At 39.3% G+C, this 17,777-nt stretch overlaps 1 protein-coding gene across 2 annotated transcripts in view; it reads left to right on the top strand.

The window, feature by feature from the left end:
* The window catches only part of LOC121911932 (SH3 and PX domain-containing protein 2A-like), a 50,350-nt gene that overhangs the window by 13,755 nt on the left and 18,818 nt on the right, over positions 1–17,777 (top strand). For both annotated transcript variants that reach the window (XM_042433890.1, XM_042433889.1), the window contains exons 6-7: positions 6,387–6,418; positions 14,698–14,826. In XM_042433890.1, the coding sequence (XP_042289824.1) occupies positions 6,387–6,418; positions 14,698–14,826 (161 nt within the window). The remainder of the gene's footprint in view (positions 1–6,386; positions 6,419–14,697; positions 14,827–17,777) is intronic.

Genomic DNA, 17,777 nt, shown 5'->3' with positions numbered 1-17,777 from the left:
AAAAGGTTATCTTGTGATGCCATAAAATGACGATGAGCGAGGTGGATGAAGAAACATTTACTGACAGTCATTAACTGTTCCCTGTATGAAGCATTTGACAATCTGTTAAAATTGGTTGGGAAAGTGACTGTTTACAAGTTGTATTTTCCCTGTAGTGGAGAGCTTTTTCATCATATTCTATGCAAAATAAGGAATGATTGGAAATAATTGGAAAACTGCTTAAATAATAAGAGATGCAGTGATACAATCGGTGACATTTTCTTCGACATGAAACATGATTAAGACTTATTTTACTGTTGTCCCTGCCAGTAGTCACTATTAGCACCAGCAGAGAGGCACTATTATTGTCTGAGCCCTCGTCTACTTCTGCCATCTAATGGTCAACAGATGTCCCTGCACAGATTTAAAAAATGCAAAAATAAAAGGATGTTATGTTGCTCCGTCACAAGAGGGAGCCATATAGTAAGCTTGAAATATGTAAGATGTTTCTTTCCCCTTCCGGTGAATGAAAGAAGTTTCACATCACACTGATATGAGGATAAACAGCTGATTTGTCATAATAATGGTAAAGACAGACACACAAATAGTCATTAGCAAAAAACATATCTAACTCTCATTTTAATGTCTTGATCTGCCTTTTTAGATTTATATTTATAAATGATTTATATTGGTGAATAGTGCATAGCATAATAAATATACTGTTCATAGAACTGTACGTCTTTTATCTATACAATGTGGAAAGTTCTCAGCTAGAGGGTAGTGTGATGAGATGGAAGAATGTCTTCATTTGTAATCTTAAAATTGAAACATTGGTATCAAAAGAGTGTAATTACGTAGTTCTCTGACACCTGATTGTTTGAAGTCAACTGAAATTACTTTAATATGTGCTCAATAATTTGACCATTGCTACAGTGAATGATTTTAAACTTATTCTGTTCAAAGTGATGCTAACTTCCAGTAACAGACAAGTAATGAACAGCTCATTCAGATAACGCTGTACCCTTTTGAAGTTGTTTCAGAGGTTTAGATGCTGAACGCAACAAAAAGGAACTTGTGAGGAAAGTTAGAGACAAATTAAGAAAAATAGTCATTGTAATGCATTTGTGATAATAGCAGTTTGTTTTTCATATACTTAGAATTCATCTTACATCCTGGGGTCCTAATCAGCACTTCCAGTCACAGTTTATGATCGAGTACATGCAGAGAATGTTAAATTATGGAGCTTAAATTTCCTTTATGATAATGGATGCCACCGGCCAGATCTAAAATTAAAATAAAAGCTTTAGTCATCTATCATTTTTTCATAACTGCAGTGTTAGTTTGACAATTATGCAGATTTAAAACTAGGAATTTGTGTTGTTTGTAACAAGGTGAGGGTATATTGCTTATCATTTCAACATTAGTTTGCTTTAAGGTGTTTTGTTGGAGTGCTTGTTCACTGAAAAATATCTTTTATTGCCCTGTCTGCAATGTGACTTTGCTTTGTATTGTATTTTTAGTGAGTGGTAAAAAGTAAGTAACACTTTATTAATGCCCATGGTGAAATTCGTCCTCTACACTTGATACATCTAAACTATTTAGGAACAGCTGCAGCACAGCGCCCGGGGACCAGCTCCAGTTATAGGCCAGTTCATTGGTCAAGGGCAGTTTTTTAAAATTTTATTTCAATTTTAATCAAGGGCAAAGACAGGAGTATGAATAATTCCAATAAAAATACACATAAATCCACCATCTCCATAGCATCATCACAGTTTAAAACATCATTTTACTCCTCGTACAGCCAAATCTCAAGTTTCTCAACTTTCCATGTATTTTATCATATACTGTTTGCATTTATATTTCAACCTCTTATTAGTCTGAAGCTTGGTTGGTTGAGCTTTACTGCAGTCTAACAGACTAAGCTCCAAATCTACATCTGGACTCAGGAGTCTCTGCATATGGGGCCCAGTGGGAGTATACAAACTCAGCATCTAAAAAATCTAAGATGAAGACCTCGACCCACAGAGGAATATTTACCTCTATTGAACTGACTAAACTTAAATCAGTACCTTGTGGACTGCACTTCCTGTGCGTACGTTCAGTCAGCAGAAGGACATTGCTCAATTATGTTTTGACTCAATTTCACAATGATGCTTTGATGAATACCTGCATAGAGCTAAGTCCTTGTACCAGGCAGCAGCTTCTTGCCCATTGAAGCTTTGATTTCAAATGAAAAGGATGTAAGTGCTCTGAGGTAGACTGTCAACAGTACTTTCATATTGTATGTCCCACATTACTGGATTCTTTGTTAACTGCTGCCCACCCTGTAGACTTATAAGAAAGGGAAACAATTGCAATGTGATGTCAAGGATCCTTTCAGCAACTCCAGCCATCAAAGTATTGAAAGTTGACAGTACATGATTCTCATTCTAATCCCAGCATAACCAGTACACCATAACAGCAAAGACTGTGCAGCTGAAGATAAAAAATATAACCAGTATGTAGGGAATAACCTCCTTGCTGTCTGACTTTGGAGATCTAAATTCCATCGTTCTTACTCCAAAAGGGTCAAGGACTTAGGTGTTCCTGTGACATTTGATCATGCAAGATGCATTTTCGTCAGAATTACAAACAGTGAATCTAGTATTCAAAGCCGTAGCTCACTAAAGACCATCTGTAAAGATCTGAGGAAAGCTGGCTGTGACAAGATGACGGGCATCAATAAAGAAAAGACGTTTCACTTTTCTTGCTATTCTGTAGCTTTGATTCAGAACATATGAGCATGCTGTTGGTACCAAACTTGTGGTCATAACGTATTTCTCCAGATGTGCATACATGGTGGTACAGCTGCTGTGGACTCCTTACATATGCATGTGACACATACATTTTTTTTGTCACTTAGGAAGACATTGCATTGAATTAGCTTACTATTAGTTACTGTATATTTAATTATAATCACTACATGCCCAACCCTAATACTAACCCTAACCCAAAGATGGGTTAAAACAAAGGTTTTGTGAACAATATGATTAATAAAAGCACACAATTGTGCATTATAAATTATATAAGTATAGTTGTTGTAAAGCATTTTCTTTGTTTTATTGTTTTAAAATATTTTCTTTTACAGCCTTAAGATTAATTTCATATCAGTATTTCCCCACAAGGAAAGTTATTAATGGTTGATATGTGATCAAACTGACATTCCTCTCCCCTGACATCACTGTGAAATCATGACCAAGCTTCGCTGGAGATGTGGACCAGTATGCATGAGTTTACTGTGCTAATGTGTGGGTGTGCTTTTGTGTGTAAGCAGCTTCATTACCTTTCTTAAGGATATACACACTAAAGTTCTTACTGCACCCTGTCTGTGTGCAAACCAGACCCCTGCTCTATCATAATGATTTCCTGCTCAATGACGTCGACCCATTGACCCTTGAGCTGGAGGTTACTCTTGCAGAGGTTAATCTTAGGTCAACCTCAGGCAGGAGTGTCTGTGTAATGTAGACATGGAGCAGAGCAAACACTTTTGTCCTCTGGCTTGGCTGAGAAATGTGAGCAAAGGACTAATATCTCACACATTCCATTTCTAATAGGCCCACCTACAAAGAGTGAGCTGCAGTTATGCGCAGACAGATGGTTATTCTCAACTCAGGCTTAGGATGAACTCTCATGGGCTTGGATTTTTAATCAGCCGTTGCAGCGTACAGTGGGTGTGCATCTCCTGGTGTGGGTGCGTACACAATGAAATCAAAGCAGTATGAATTGTAAAGACTATCTCACAACTTCTTTGACTCCATATTTAACTAAAGGTTAAACTTTAGCCCTAAAACACAGGAGCAAAGTCTTCAACATTTTATAATGTTTGGACATATTTTCTTTCTTTTTACCTTCCTCACATCTATTGGATTTTACTGGTGATTGGGGGGGCGGGTGCACAGAGCCAGAGTTGTGTGCTCAATCTCCTCCTGAGAAGAATATTATTCCAGTTCTGTGCTAAGGGTCATAAGCGAGCAGGGCAGGTCAAGCATCTACTTTATCCCCATCATTTCTCCCCAACCCTCTATAGTGCTTTCATCAGTTTCATCTCCACCCAAGCAGATTTTGGCAAAATAAACACTGAGTGCATCATATGCAGTAATACTTCAGAAATGTTTAACCTGTATTACAATTAATCTGTTTCACACGTTATGTCAATGTGAACAGTATCTGAAAAATGACTGTAAACATATGATAATTTATCCCTAAGTTTATGCTACATTACCTAAAGAAATCCTTCCACCATCATCTCGCTCGCCTTTCCATGAGAAGAAGAATCTGTGAACTCTTCACACAGTAGCCTATATGATGTGTGAGTTGTTTCGATTCAAGTTGTTTACAATGATACTTTGTGCATCATCTGCTTGGACTGTGTTAATTTTTTTAATAGACTGTAACCTTATTTATGTTGGCTCAGCATAAGTGTTTAACATTATTTTGTTTCAGCCCATCATATATTATAGAAAGTTATGAAATTCATATAGCAGTTGTTTTTCCACAGCATGACCACTGCTTGAAGATCCAATATAAACATTGTTTTTACTATGTCACAATCCAATTTAATAGTGTATTCACAGTTGAATTTGCTGTCAAAATTAAGTAAGTATATATTTCGTGTTTTTAATGAAGCTGAACTGAGTTGTATGCTATTACTTGTGTGATTGGAAAAGTCTCATAACTGATCTGTCTCATTTGTTCATGCATCTGGAAACAGAGAAGCCTTTTGCCAAAAATGACTTCATCTAAAGTAACAAAGGAATACAGTTGGTAAAACAATGTTTTAATGTTGGTTAAGCAAGAAGTGTTGCTTAGCTTGAAGTACAGTAGGGTAATCGCTTCATGATGCTTCACAGATACTGTCTTACCTCAATTTTATAGTTTCAAATCCTAATATTATTGAGTTAATGTTTAATGAAATCCACAGATAACATGCCATTTTACATCAAATTACTGTCATCTTAAAAGAAAGATCTAAATGTGAAGCAGCTTTTTTGTACCCCAGTGTAAAATCATCTACTTTAGCAATCGCAGAAATAGATAAAATTCTCATTTTTAAAAAAAACTGGAATCAATGAAACAGAAAGGGTTGACAAAAAGGCTATAACCTGGCAAATGTTGGACAAGGTTTATCCAAACATGCACTCATATCCATAACTGGCCATGGCTCCAGTCCTGCTGCTGGCCTCTCCAGAGAGCCAGGTGTCTTTTCCCATCTGTGTCAAACCTCAGCTTCTCCTCTGTGTACTCTATCTGCAGCTCAGTTAACTAAACCAGGACCTGCAGTCAGCCAGCACTTCCTAAAGTGCACATCAAGCTACAAACCATATACACATACAGTACATACAGATACTGATTCAAATATTTAGGTCAGTTTTGAAATATTTATTCATTTCCATTGTATATGGAATTGGATATGAAAAATATGATACAATGCGCTCGACTGATAATAATAAGGCAGGGTGCTGAAACCTTAAAGTAGTGAAAATGTATAAGAAAGGCTAGGACAGCACACAGCAATTCACACAATGTGTAAATTGCCAGAACGCACGCTGAAGAAGGGCATCTTGCCCGAAACGTCCTTTCTTAGGATGTTTCTTAGAAAGGCCCAAAAGCCTTTCTTATTCATATCAAATTGGATAACATAATTGTGTGAAGTATCATCATGTATGTACCTGCGTTACAGTAAATGAAGCATGAGCCCTCAAACTGAACTGACATCACTTTAATGCATGAATTTTTATGTATTTATCCCATGCGCATCATTCCAGTCCATACCAAATATGAATGTTTTGTTTGCCTCTAAATCAGTGGTTCTCAAAGTTTTGTGACCTTTGTCACATCCTGATGGATGTCAAAGCACAGAGCAGCTTCATTGACACCAATGCTCATCCATTCAGTCTTCAGTGCTTTTGAACAGAAAGATGCTCTCACATCTAAACATGAATGGGACTTACCAAGTTATATGATAATGTTATCAACTACTACTACAATTTTAACAGATATTCATACACACATGGCAGTACATGGACTAACAGATTTGGTGACTTGCTTTGTTACTGTCCTTGAGACACTTACTGTGGTCCTCCACCCACCCGTACTGTATGTTGTATCCCACCCTGCCTCCCTCCCCTTGCTGGCGGGTCAAGTTCTCCGTGCATTCTCCACGAGGGTTTGGCTGGTACTTGTGTGCCAACTGCATTTGGATGGTCCCAGACAGAGATTCAGCTGTACTGGATTGATCAAGCTGTATTAATGCTCTGACCTCTTTTGCAGAGACACACACACACACACACACACACACACACACACACACACACACACACACACACACTTATACTGACCATGCCTCTCTGGTGTTGCTTCTTTTTCAGAGACTGTGGCGGCTCCGGCAAACGCAAATCAGGTAAGAATCTTCAATTTGTTTTACCTCTGTCGTTAGAATCTGAGATACAGTTATCCTATGCTCTGTCTATTTTTATTGTGTCTTTGCTCTTTTCACAAGATACATCGTATGACAACATGTTGGTTCTGTTCTTCAAACACGCATCCTGACCCCAGACTTCTGTATTATGATGAAATGGTAAAAAAAAAAAAATGTTATGTGGGGGGGACCACCTGTTTGTGCCTCTATGCTCTGAATTTGCCCTGCCAACGTTGGCTGTTGGAGTGTTTTGTGTGTGTGTGTGTGTGTATGTTTAATTTATTTGTATGTGTGTGTGAATGCAAGGCAGACAGAAAGACTGAATGACTCAGCTGAGCATGGGGATACGGGCGTAGGAGGCAGCAGGAAAAGTATGAGAGGGGTTTAGTGAACAGCTGTGCAAGTGTTGTGTATTTGTGTCTGTGTGCGTGTACTTGCACGCATGCAGTCTTAGAATACCCACATGCATTACTAAATTACACGTTAGTCTTGCAATCAGATGCAAAGTTGCTGTGGCCATCCCACAGTTACGTATGACATAGCTTGGCAATGAAGTCCGATTAAGTGACCTGAAAGTAAATTTTTTGTGGGCGACCTATTTTGAGGAAAGGCCGTGCCGGAGTTGCCACCAAAACGAAATAAGACCCCAACTTAATTTCATTATGTGTTCCATGGTATCGAGGCTTTACGTAAGAGGGAATTCCAGCTACATGGTGAAATGGAAAAATTGTCTTATTTCAGCTGTGTGTGTGTGTCAAGTAGCCTACATTCAGCCTGTGCAAGATATTAGATTGGTTTCCAGTTATATTCCTATCAGCTGCCTGGAAAGTTTGTCATACTGTATAGTCCTTCTCATTTGCATGCACAGTTTCAGCTGTTTTACTCTGAGTGGTTTGATTATAATTATGTTATCAGCTATGTAGTTTTTAAAATGTACACATATTTATGCTTACAATACATTATTCAATGGGATCAAATCTACCAATGAAAACACTAATTACATGCTTAATGTCTGGTGCTTATGATAATTTACTGTCCACAGTCAACATGGAGCACATACTGTACAAGCCCTCCATACTTGATCTCCAAACCTTCACCGTAGCCCGTAGCACGCTGGGCATTAGCGGTTAATGCAGATGAAAGATTGATCTTTCTCTTTTAAAGCAGGACAGCAGATAAAGTGAACTGAGTCTGCGGTGAATTTGTGCTGTAGCTGCATCTTATGGTTTCCATAATTACATGGTGCTGGTCTCCCATAAGAGTTTACTGAGCCCCTGCCCACAAAACTGCGAGCGGTTAGAGGTTCGACGAGGAACTCTGTTTACCTGGCAAGCAGAGGAAATCCTAGAGTATCTGAACAGCTGAGATTGATCACTGTTTGTCTCATCATAATCTCTGTCTTCATGACAATGTTGTTATCATTATCATCACCATCATGACTCTCTTGCTTCTTTGTCTCACTCAAACTCCGTCATTATTGCTCTTAATTGGAGATTTGTCTTTTTTCACAAGATGATGGAGACCAGTGAAAAGAATTTCATCAGTCTTATGTTTTCAGTAGGATTCTGTCTCATATCTCTATTATAATCTTCCAACTGTGACTTCCACTTCAAGAGCGCTATGAGGTTGAAGCAGTCTACATGATTGACGCAGCGTCATAGCCAGGCCACTATCTACATAAGGTTCAAAGAAAGACAGTACATGCAAGGAGTTGTCCAAAACCAAACCCTAAAAGGAAACATCTTTTTAGTACTTAATACTAGCATGCATAAAAAATTTTTAGGGTCAGCCACTGCTTACTAGTTTTTTTTCTAAATAAACACATACTTTTTAGGATGTTCTGGATCATGAGGGTCTGATCATCTTTAGAGCATTAGTCATAATCTGTATTTAATGTGCAGTTGAGAAAGTGAGATGTGCAGAAGACAGTTAGAAATTGAGTAGGAGAGAGAAAGAAACAGAGCGCACGGGGGTGTAGTGCATGTGAAAAGCAGATGGAGAGGAGAGGAGGTTTACGTGGCAAGTGGAAACCATTTCAGTGTTGCGCACAGAGTGAGGGAGTGTGCTTTTCCCTCAAAAAAGAGATTTTAATCTTATGGGACTTCCTGGTTAAATAAAGGTTAAATAAATGTGTGCAGACTTGCTGTCTTTATTTGAGCTGCAGGTCTCTAGAGTCCTATAGGGTGTGTGTATGTGTGCATGAGGTTGTGTTTTTGTGGGTGTTTACATACTGTATGTGGGTATGCGTGTGTGTGTGTGTGCATGCTTTGTGGGATACAAATGGTTAACCGAGTTTGAGAGATGGTGGGTGGGTCAAGAGGTCCATGTGTTTGTTTGTGTTTGCAGATGGATAAGATTTTAAATTGGCATAGGAAATCATTAAGGCAAATGAGTGCTCCGAAATCACTTTAACAACTGAACTGTGTTTCAGCAGCTTCATTCTCAATGAACAGCTATTGAATAGCGAATCCCTGCCTTTTTGGGCTTTTGCACAATGATGAGTCTTACAGTATCAGAAAGATTCATTTTGTGGGTTAAACCAGGTTTAAATCAAATGTGCATTTTTGCTTTTTTTGGTAGATATCGCTAAAGTTGAGAATATTGCCGTCCACTTTAACATAACTATAAAGTTAGCATACAGTCAAAGCAGAGCTTCAACACAGGCAGTTTTGAAACTCTGCCCCCTACATCATGGAGCAGATCCAATACAGGCCGCTCTGTTTCTGATAAGTGACCGTTTGTCACAGTGGATTCCATCCTGGAAACCCTCCCACTCCGGATGCAGCACTTAAGCTTCTTGCTCAAAACACCGAGCTCAAGCCAGAAAAAATCTGTAATGAATGTGTGCAGAAATCAAATTAATGAATAATTTTTGGTAATTTTATACAGGGTGTCACTAAAGTCTTAGGGATAAGTTATGGTCTTTAATTCACTTGCTTTTTCTTCACATACTAGTTGTCAAATGTTGAAGGCGTCAGAGTTTCTACAGGAACATGTGGTACACAAAGTATATTTATATTTTTTTCTGGAGTACCACTGCTATTATTACTACTATTATATATGAAAAAAGTTTTGTAAAGCCTTTTGTGTATCCAAAAGGAGCTGTGCAAAGTCTGATACAGTAAATTACCTCAACTGATCGACTGAACGTCGGTTGGGGTGGAAGTCCACAAGTTTGAAAATGAAAAACAATCTGGTGTTGTGGATTTAGACCAGACCTCTGTATCCCACTCCTCATGTCTGCTTGAAGCTAGCTGCTACTAGCATAATACAACCAAGTCTGTTCAGTTGAGTGAATCAAGTCGAGTTGCATTGTGGGTAATGTAGGCCCCAGGTTATAAGATAGAAGAAGACTGTATGGAAGAAAAAAGATATCTCTGGTTCTGCTGCATGAGTTTTGATACTTTTTTAAAAGCTGTCCATCGCGAGTCCAACAATGCTATATGAGTGCAATGCTAAATCAGTGGAATACCCTTTTAACAGTTTCCTTCTAAACCCTCAAAACCCTCCAAAACACCCAGTGCAACGGGAACTACTGAAGTTAAAGGTACCCTATGGAGGAGCCTGTCCTCCCAAGAAAAACGACACAGTAGGTTGTAATGTCAGTCAGCCAAAAACAACTTACAGTTACGTTTGAGTGATGGATGCCATCAAGCGGCCGTAGTAATCATTACCTTGAGAAGTGGTGCAGTTCAGATGACTGTCTATATAAGTTGACAATTTTTCTCATTCGGAGGTGGCGGGTTGGGTGGATGGTTGCAAAAGGTGGACTTTGGACTTTTCTGCAGGAGACCACTGTTTATTTTCCATTCCCAACCACGAGACAGGACAGTTTTTTAAAAACCGTAGCTATGATCGTCCCCTAACTTTAACCCTGTGGTGTTTACTATTGCCATGACGACAAAGGTCGCCAAACTTTGAGGAAGTAGTAACTTAACCCACATCATCAAGTGATCATTTTAACTCAAACCATGATCTTTCCCTAAAACTAACTAAGTGGTTTTTGTGTCTAAACCTAATCAGACCTTAACCACAGCGGTGTCACATCATCAAACATCTTTATTTTTTAATAGTGATTTGTAACGGTTTGGAAAGCACTGACAAATACGTTGTCCTGTCAATTACTGCCAATAGAGGTGCAATATTAGAAAACGCTCCTGTGTGTTCTGAAGTGCATGGTCATACGACGTATTTGGTCGTTTAATTTTGAGGACATATTGCTATGGAGTTTCGTACGTCCAGTAGTGTTATGAAGCAATGTTTTTACGAGCGAGTGTTGTGTGCATGTGCACAAGGATGCACATTCAGGTGCATGTGGGTAACATGATTCACAGTCCTGTGATGGTTTTATGTATTCAACTGATTGACAGGTGGCGGTGGTAATGTTACAAGAAATGTAGCAATATACCAGCAAAGGCAAGGAAGAAGATTGTTAGCAAGCAAACATGGAGGTTTCAAATTCTGACAAATCTTGGCTCTGCAAATATTTTATAAGGAAAAAGCACACAATGCATTTTGGTCAGAAACAGTGAATGTAAACATAACTTTGTTTGTTTACAACAACAACAACAACAATAACAACAACAAAACTCCACAGGGAGCCTTGAAATATTTGCATCTACTTTTATGGTGCTCTTTGCTTTCGTAACATTGATGCTGGACCTAAAATACTGAGATCAATTGAACATACCAAGATATTTAACAGCTTTTATCAGGCTTGTAAAGGCTGCCTTACTGTAAGATGATTTTGGGGAAAGTTTCTGTACTATTTGTTTGTGGTCTGCCCCTTCTCCCTCAGGGCCACATACTGATTCAATGACATGAGTACATCTGTACTACATTGAACAGCAGTCCTGTGTCCTTTTCTAATCCAACTGCACATCTGCTGCTGATGAGCCAAACAAAGGCATTGCACTTTGCCAAATGTTGCTCCTCTCAACCCAAATCTGCTCTCATAAAGTTACCCCGGGGTTCAAATTATGGCACCGTGAAATAACAGCTAATGCCAACTATGCTATCAGCTAAAAAGCTTGATCCCAAAAAAATCTCTCACAAAATAAAATTCCTCGACTCCCTGGTTTCCTCCTCTTGGTGATGAATTATTGCAAAGTTTCCAACTGTCATCATCTTTGGATGGAGCTGATGATGGGTGAGTGGGGGTGGGGCGGAAGGTTGGATGGAGTTAGGACGTCTGGGAGTGCAGGGGTGGGAGCAGGAAGCACATGTATAAATCTGAGTGAGGAGAGATATAAACACAATGAGTGGCTAATAGGGCTATCTGATGGAAGCCAAGAAGAAAATACTTTTCTTTTCAAAGCCCATAAATTCTTATGGTCTGCACTGTGCATACACATATAATACACATATATAAACAAAAACACACATCCAAGCTCGCACACTCTATAACACTTGCTGATGCGTTTCATTAAAACCTCGATATGTACACAGAAATTTATACAGCTCGTTTTATACTCCTTGTACAGAGTTCATCTGAAATTAGACCTATCCTGTCTGAAGCTGTTTCACCTCCTTTTTCTCACACGTGCTCTTGTGCTGGCTCTATCTTCCTGCTGTTGCAAAACATTTCATTTCCTGAACAATGCTGAAATATTAGCTTTTGTTTTTCAGGCCTATTGACTTTGCTGACAAAGTCTTTATTCACTCACCTCAGGTCTCAGATTTACTGTTAAACATCGGCAGTAGTTAATTGTGGGTTTCGGATACCTCAGTTTACATCATTTGACATAAATTATGGTTTTATGAGATCACAACGTGCTGGGTTTTATGTCCATCTGTCTTGAAATCATATTGTTGACGTGTGATGTTTTTGATAAGACAATGTCGAAGATAGCATGTGTGAAATTGGGTTTCAGACAGGTTATTATTTTATTTCATGGCCTAATTCAGCATTAAGTAAGGAAATAAATCCACGGTGTTGCAGTTTTTTGCGTCTCTTATACAGGTGGGTAGTCGAATAGAGGTAAAATTACTGGTCATGAAAAAGTAAAGAGTAGCTAATTTAAAATGCACTCCGATAATGTTGTGCATACTAATAAATCTGTAAATCTAGACAAGCTAGGACCATAAGCTGGGAAATTGATTTACATGCACTCAGATTCCCATACTTTGTCTCATACCTTTACCATCTTTGCAGCCTACAACATTTTACTACTACTACTTTTTTACTTTTATCAGTGGCAAAAAAATCCTGTAATAGTTATAGCATCGCGGCAGTAATGTCCTTGTTGAGTCGACCCTAGTAATCAGTGTTAATTGATCAGTGAGTTAAAACAAACCATTCAACCATAAATTTCCAAGAATTGTGTCAAAAGAAATACCGCTGTATGCCGTAACTAAAATAAATGCTGTCATATTGTGCTTTGAAGAACAAGAAGGTTGTACCCAGAATTTAAATAATATGTTCTTTCCAGTGTTTCTGCACCCAACTTTGTGGTCTGACAAAACATCTTGCACAAATAATGTGAACGTGACCGCAGTAATCCAATGTCAGACTCTTTGGCAGTTTTAAAATCTGAGATGCTAATGGTGCTTAGTTCATCTTCATAAGTTATTAGCTCCTTGACATTTCAAATTCGGTTCCCAAATTGAATGCAAAATATTATCCTGATTTAGAGAAATGTTAATCTCTAGTCTGGGGGACTGTCAGGTCAGCTCTTTGCAGAAATGGCAGCTTAATCCAAACTGTCTCAATCATTTCTTATCTAAGCCTCAAACCTTCCATCTATTGGACTGAACTGTTCTTATTTTTCCATCCTCAGGATGAAGCGTATTTCCTCTTTCCAGAAAATGTTTTATTTGGACTAACTTGACTTTTCTCTTCTCCTTGTGACATTATTTTTTTCTAGAAATATTTGTTTATCATGTGAGTCAAGAGTTCACATATTTAAATTTTCTTTTCACTTACTATGGTAACTGATGGCAGTTGGTAAAAATCAGCGTATCGAGCACTGTGACTATAAATAGAAATTGTGATCTCTACTATGTTTGAAGATCCTTTACTTTTATTCAAACATAAACCATAAAAGTACATTGTCACATCAACTGGAGGAAATATCCAGTACATAAGCAGCAGCAATATTTGGATAAAGAGATTTAATCTAAAGTGTGTGCATACAGTAACCTCCTTCTGTTAGGAGCTTTGAACTCAATGGTTCGGCAGAAGCTGTTGTTAATGTGTGAACTGAATGTCAGCTGGGGTTGTGTCTGGATTCCAGCTGACGCTTGTTAGATGTGCTTTAGTTCATTCAGCTACGCTTGTTTTTAAGGATTTTTCATGATTAAGGTTTCAGCCGGGCTCAGTTAATCATGTGGGGGGAAAATGTTGTGGATGTTTGTGATGTATCTGGGACTGGGATGTTCTTTATCTGAAGTATCTTCACAAATAAAAACATCTGGTTCTGTCTTAAGAAGATATTCCTGTATTTAGTTAAAGTGAAAAATACTCTGGTTAAGTAATGGATGAGATCAAATTATGAAAATAAGCACAAACTGTGAAAGAACTAAGTCACTGCTAGTGCTTATATGGTTAACCCAGTGAAGTAGAGAAAGGAAGGTTTCCATTGGCTGGGCTGCACGCTGTAGTCAGAGCTCTAGTGTTTCATGGAGACAGAGGGCCATCCCTCTGAGCACAGCTCCAGCCCCTTCATCTGGTTCTATTTAAGGCCTCTAGTGCCGACTCTTATGATTGGCGTACACAACCCCCTACTCTTCCTCCAGCTCCAGCCCCAACTGAGGAGAAGGAGGCTTTTTAGCAGATGGTTTATTTTCCAAGGGAAACCATTTCTTTCTTCCATTCTACTGTCCTGTCCTCAACTGGCTTTAGCACACTTTTCTCTCACTGCTACAGCTTCTTCTGCTTTCTGGTTGTGGCTCTCATTCCCACTGTGTTAATGTTTCTACCATCATCTACTGATCTGGTTTCAGCTTTGTTGGACAATGAGGATGAGGCCCTTTCTGTAACACAGAATGGATTTTCTGCAGTTGACCGCCTGATCCTTCACTTTTTGGAAGGAGGTTCTTTTTCTAGACTTTCAGCATCTCCGTTGCCCTTGATGTTGGGCTGGAGGGGGATGTATCTCTATGGCTAGACACCCAGGAAGATGCACTGAGCCCTGTGAATATTGTGATTGGCTGAGCTCTACTGACAAATTGGCCTATGGCACAACGAGTGCCCAGCAGTCGTTCTCGGGGACCTATGGCTGGCAGCTGGCTGACAGCATGTTTTTTCCCATCAACTCCAGGTCTGGATGCTTCGGATCCCATGCTCCTGGAACAGTATGTGGTGGTGTCCAGCTACGAGAAACAAGAGCCTGCAGAAATCAGCCTTCAAGCGGGTGAGGTGGTGGACGTCATTGAAAAGAGCGAGAGTGGTGAGTAACCAAAACAAATGCACGACAAAAACATGTTGAGCAAGAATGGACAGACAGCAAAACATACACACGACATGCATTGTTTATGCTGTCAGCCAAACACAGAGGACTGAAACAAACACATTTTCATGATCCAGTCTTTCTCTCCTGGTTCCTCAAACTTTCTGCCCTGGCAGTTTCCCTATCTCAACCCTCTCACCTCCTTTGTCCACAGCTTGCTAGCTGTAACTTAGCCCCATCTGGAGGCTCACTTTGGCCTGCAGTCAGCTCTGTTTTTTCCCACTGTTGGTTTAGGCTGGGGTCCAGAATGTTGCCTCTAGCAAGAGGAATGTCTTCCAGACTCGTATTAATTATTCCACCTCACTTTAATGGAAAGCCAGCAAGACATGCCGGATTTACAAATGCCAGCTGCAGAGAGTCCTTAGTCAGCTGTTAAACCGCTGGAAAAAGCTAGCAAACAAGGCCAAGACCATGTTTTAGGGTATATGTCATTCAGTTTGACAATACTGAATGTTTAATGAGGCAGTAGCATGCTGACATGAAGCACAACTTCATGATATTCTGGGAATAGTTGCTACCAAGATCTTAACACACACAAAAAGGCAAATGTATATGAATCAAATTAAATACAATATATCTGTTTGAAATGCAGTGAAAATGAAAGCTGGTTAAAATAGTTTTTGTATATTTTAAGACAGCAGAACAGCATAAAAGCTCGTTATATGGTAGTTGTATATGTATATATGTTATTTATTATTAAAACCGTCAATTTTTGCTGAACCCATGTCTAAGCAGCTTAAAAGCACCTGCACGAATCACTTTTGTTTCAAAGATAATTTGTCATATGAGGCACACAAGTGACTGGAGAGGTATAGGCCCAGTAACAGGGTCTGACATTCAGTTTTAATGGTGTGGTGAGACAGTAAAACAGTAATGGGACTCATGTGTTCTTCAGAGGGAGGACGGGGAAAGAGAGATGGAGGAGGAAACGGTGACCAGGAAGGCAATTGGACTTGGGTTTCATGATGGGTGTGAGTGAAATGCCATGCCACACTGGCCTTAAGGAAGAGGGTCCATAGAGCAGGAACACTTTGAAGTGTCACATGTCCTGCCTTCGGGTTCATGTATTTGTTTTCACTCTCTGCTCCAGTAGGATTTCAACCCAATGGGGAGCCACAGTGAGGCGGATATTCCAACACCTTGAAGTCCTTTTATCAGGGGCCTTATATGAGAGCTCTCCTCAAAGCACATGTATGAACTTGAATTGCATGGTCCTGTGCTTTTAAGTAGAGGCCCCTTCACTTTTGTATTTCAGCTGACCACTGTGCAAGGTTATGGCGGCTGAGCTGTGTGTTGATGATCCATGCAGAATGTGAAACTCATGCACTTCAATGGTCTCATTATGAGTATGATTTCCAGGCTTCAGTGTTATTTCTGTAGCTTAGTTTCCATATTTATTATTGCTTTGTTTCATTCTCTTCTCTGATGCAAGCAATATTTTGTTGCCACTCTCAGTTCAGATCATTCATTCATCTCTGGTTTGGTTGCATTTGTCATGAGGTTAAAGCAAAACAGTAGACTCCAGGCTTCTTAAAACACATCTTAAGGCCATTTGACAGTTTTATTATACACTAACGGACACTTTCAGAGATATCTGAAGTAAATACAAGCCCCCCTTTACATCTTGCAATGGAGACTGTTTCCAGCAGCACAGCTAGCATTTAACTGAAATCTCAACACCTCCTGCAATGGAAGTAGGCTAAAGCTGCTGCATTTGGCTGGGTGACATCACTCCTTATCCCTTTGCCAATACTAACAAGACCAGGTGTGTGCTAAGAAGATTTCAGAGCTCATTTCATTTAGCATCTATTCCCTAGCAGGATAAGTACAAACCTTTTAATGGTTTCTGACAGATTGATCTGCGAATTAAAGAGCTAAGTGGTAAATGTGCTGAGCTAGAGGTACTAAAAGGTGTCTTTTGCATTTGTAATGATAAAAGCGTTGTGTGGATTTTTATGGAGCTCTGAGCTACAGTCAGTGACACACACATTTTCCTTTAAAGCCATGCACATTTAAACTAGCATGGACTAGGGTTTTTCAATGCATTGAGTGGAAAATCTCTGTACACTGTCATATTGCAATGTAATTTTGTATCAGCATTGTGTGCATGTAGCTTGTTTTGTATGAGATTTGTTGCATAAAGGTATAACAGTGATAGATCTATGAATGGAGAACTTCATCTCCGTCTGATTTCTGTCATTCACCGTAGTCCATCAACAGGAGTCCTGCTATGGCTGTGCTGCCCAGCGCAGTTATCAAGTTTTTCTTACCTTGGATTAGATAATATATGCCTTTGACAGGGCAGTGAATCTAGGTCAGACCTATAAGCGAGCTCAGCTTTCTCCACTTTTCCAGCCTGCTGTCTCAAGCCAAGGCAGTATTTTCCGTTGCACTGGCTTGATACAGTTTGTGTCGTGGCCTTTGTTTCAATTGGTACAGTATGGTTAATAATGATTGTTATTTTAGTTGGTTGTGTTTGAAGTAGGTGCAGCATGCAGTACATCAACAGGAAAGACCAATGGCTGCTTGATGTTATGATGTAGCATTTAGTTTCCCTGGAATAATACTTAAAAACACACAAATTCCTGTTAGCTAAAACTCAGGAAATAAATGCTCAGTCTAAAGGAGCAATATGAAAATGTTAGAAAAATTTCAACTAAGTATTGTCAAAAACTGTGCTGCAAATTTTACAATTATTAATTCTGTCCTCACTCCCTCTGCATGATTGCAGCTATTTTATTTGTCTGTTTTATGAGAGTTTGCCAGGGGGAGTTGCTGGCTCAGGAGGAGAGAGTAGTGCAGGAGAAACTCATGGAGAAAATGGAAAAACCCATTTCCTGCCAAAGTTAGTGGTTCAGAGAGGTTGGTTCATTATAATGGCTTAATGGATC

The sequence above is a fragment of the Thunnus maccoyii genome, chromosome 14 (assembly GCF_910596095.1).
Source record: "Thunnus maccoyii chromosome 14, fThuMac1.1, whole genome shotgun sequence".
In the NCBI taxonomy this organism is placed as follows: Eukaryota; Metazoa; Chordata; class Actinopteri; order Scombriformes; family Scombridae; genus Thunnus; species Thunnus maccoyii.
The sequence above is the reverse complement of the archived record's forward strand: the minus strand, read 5'-3'. Positions and strand labels throughout refer to the sequence as shown.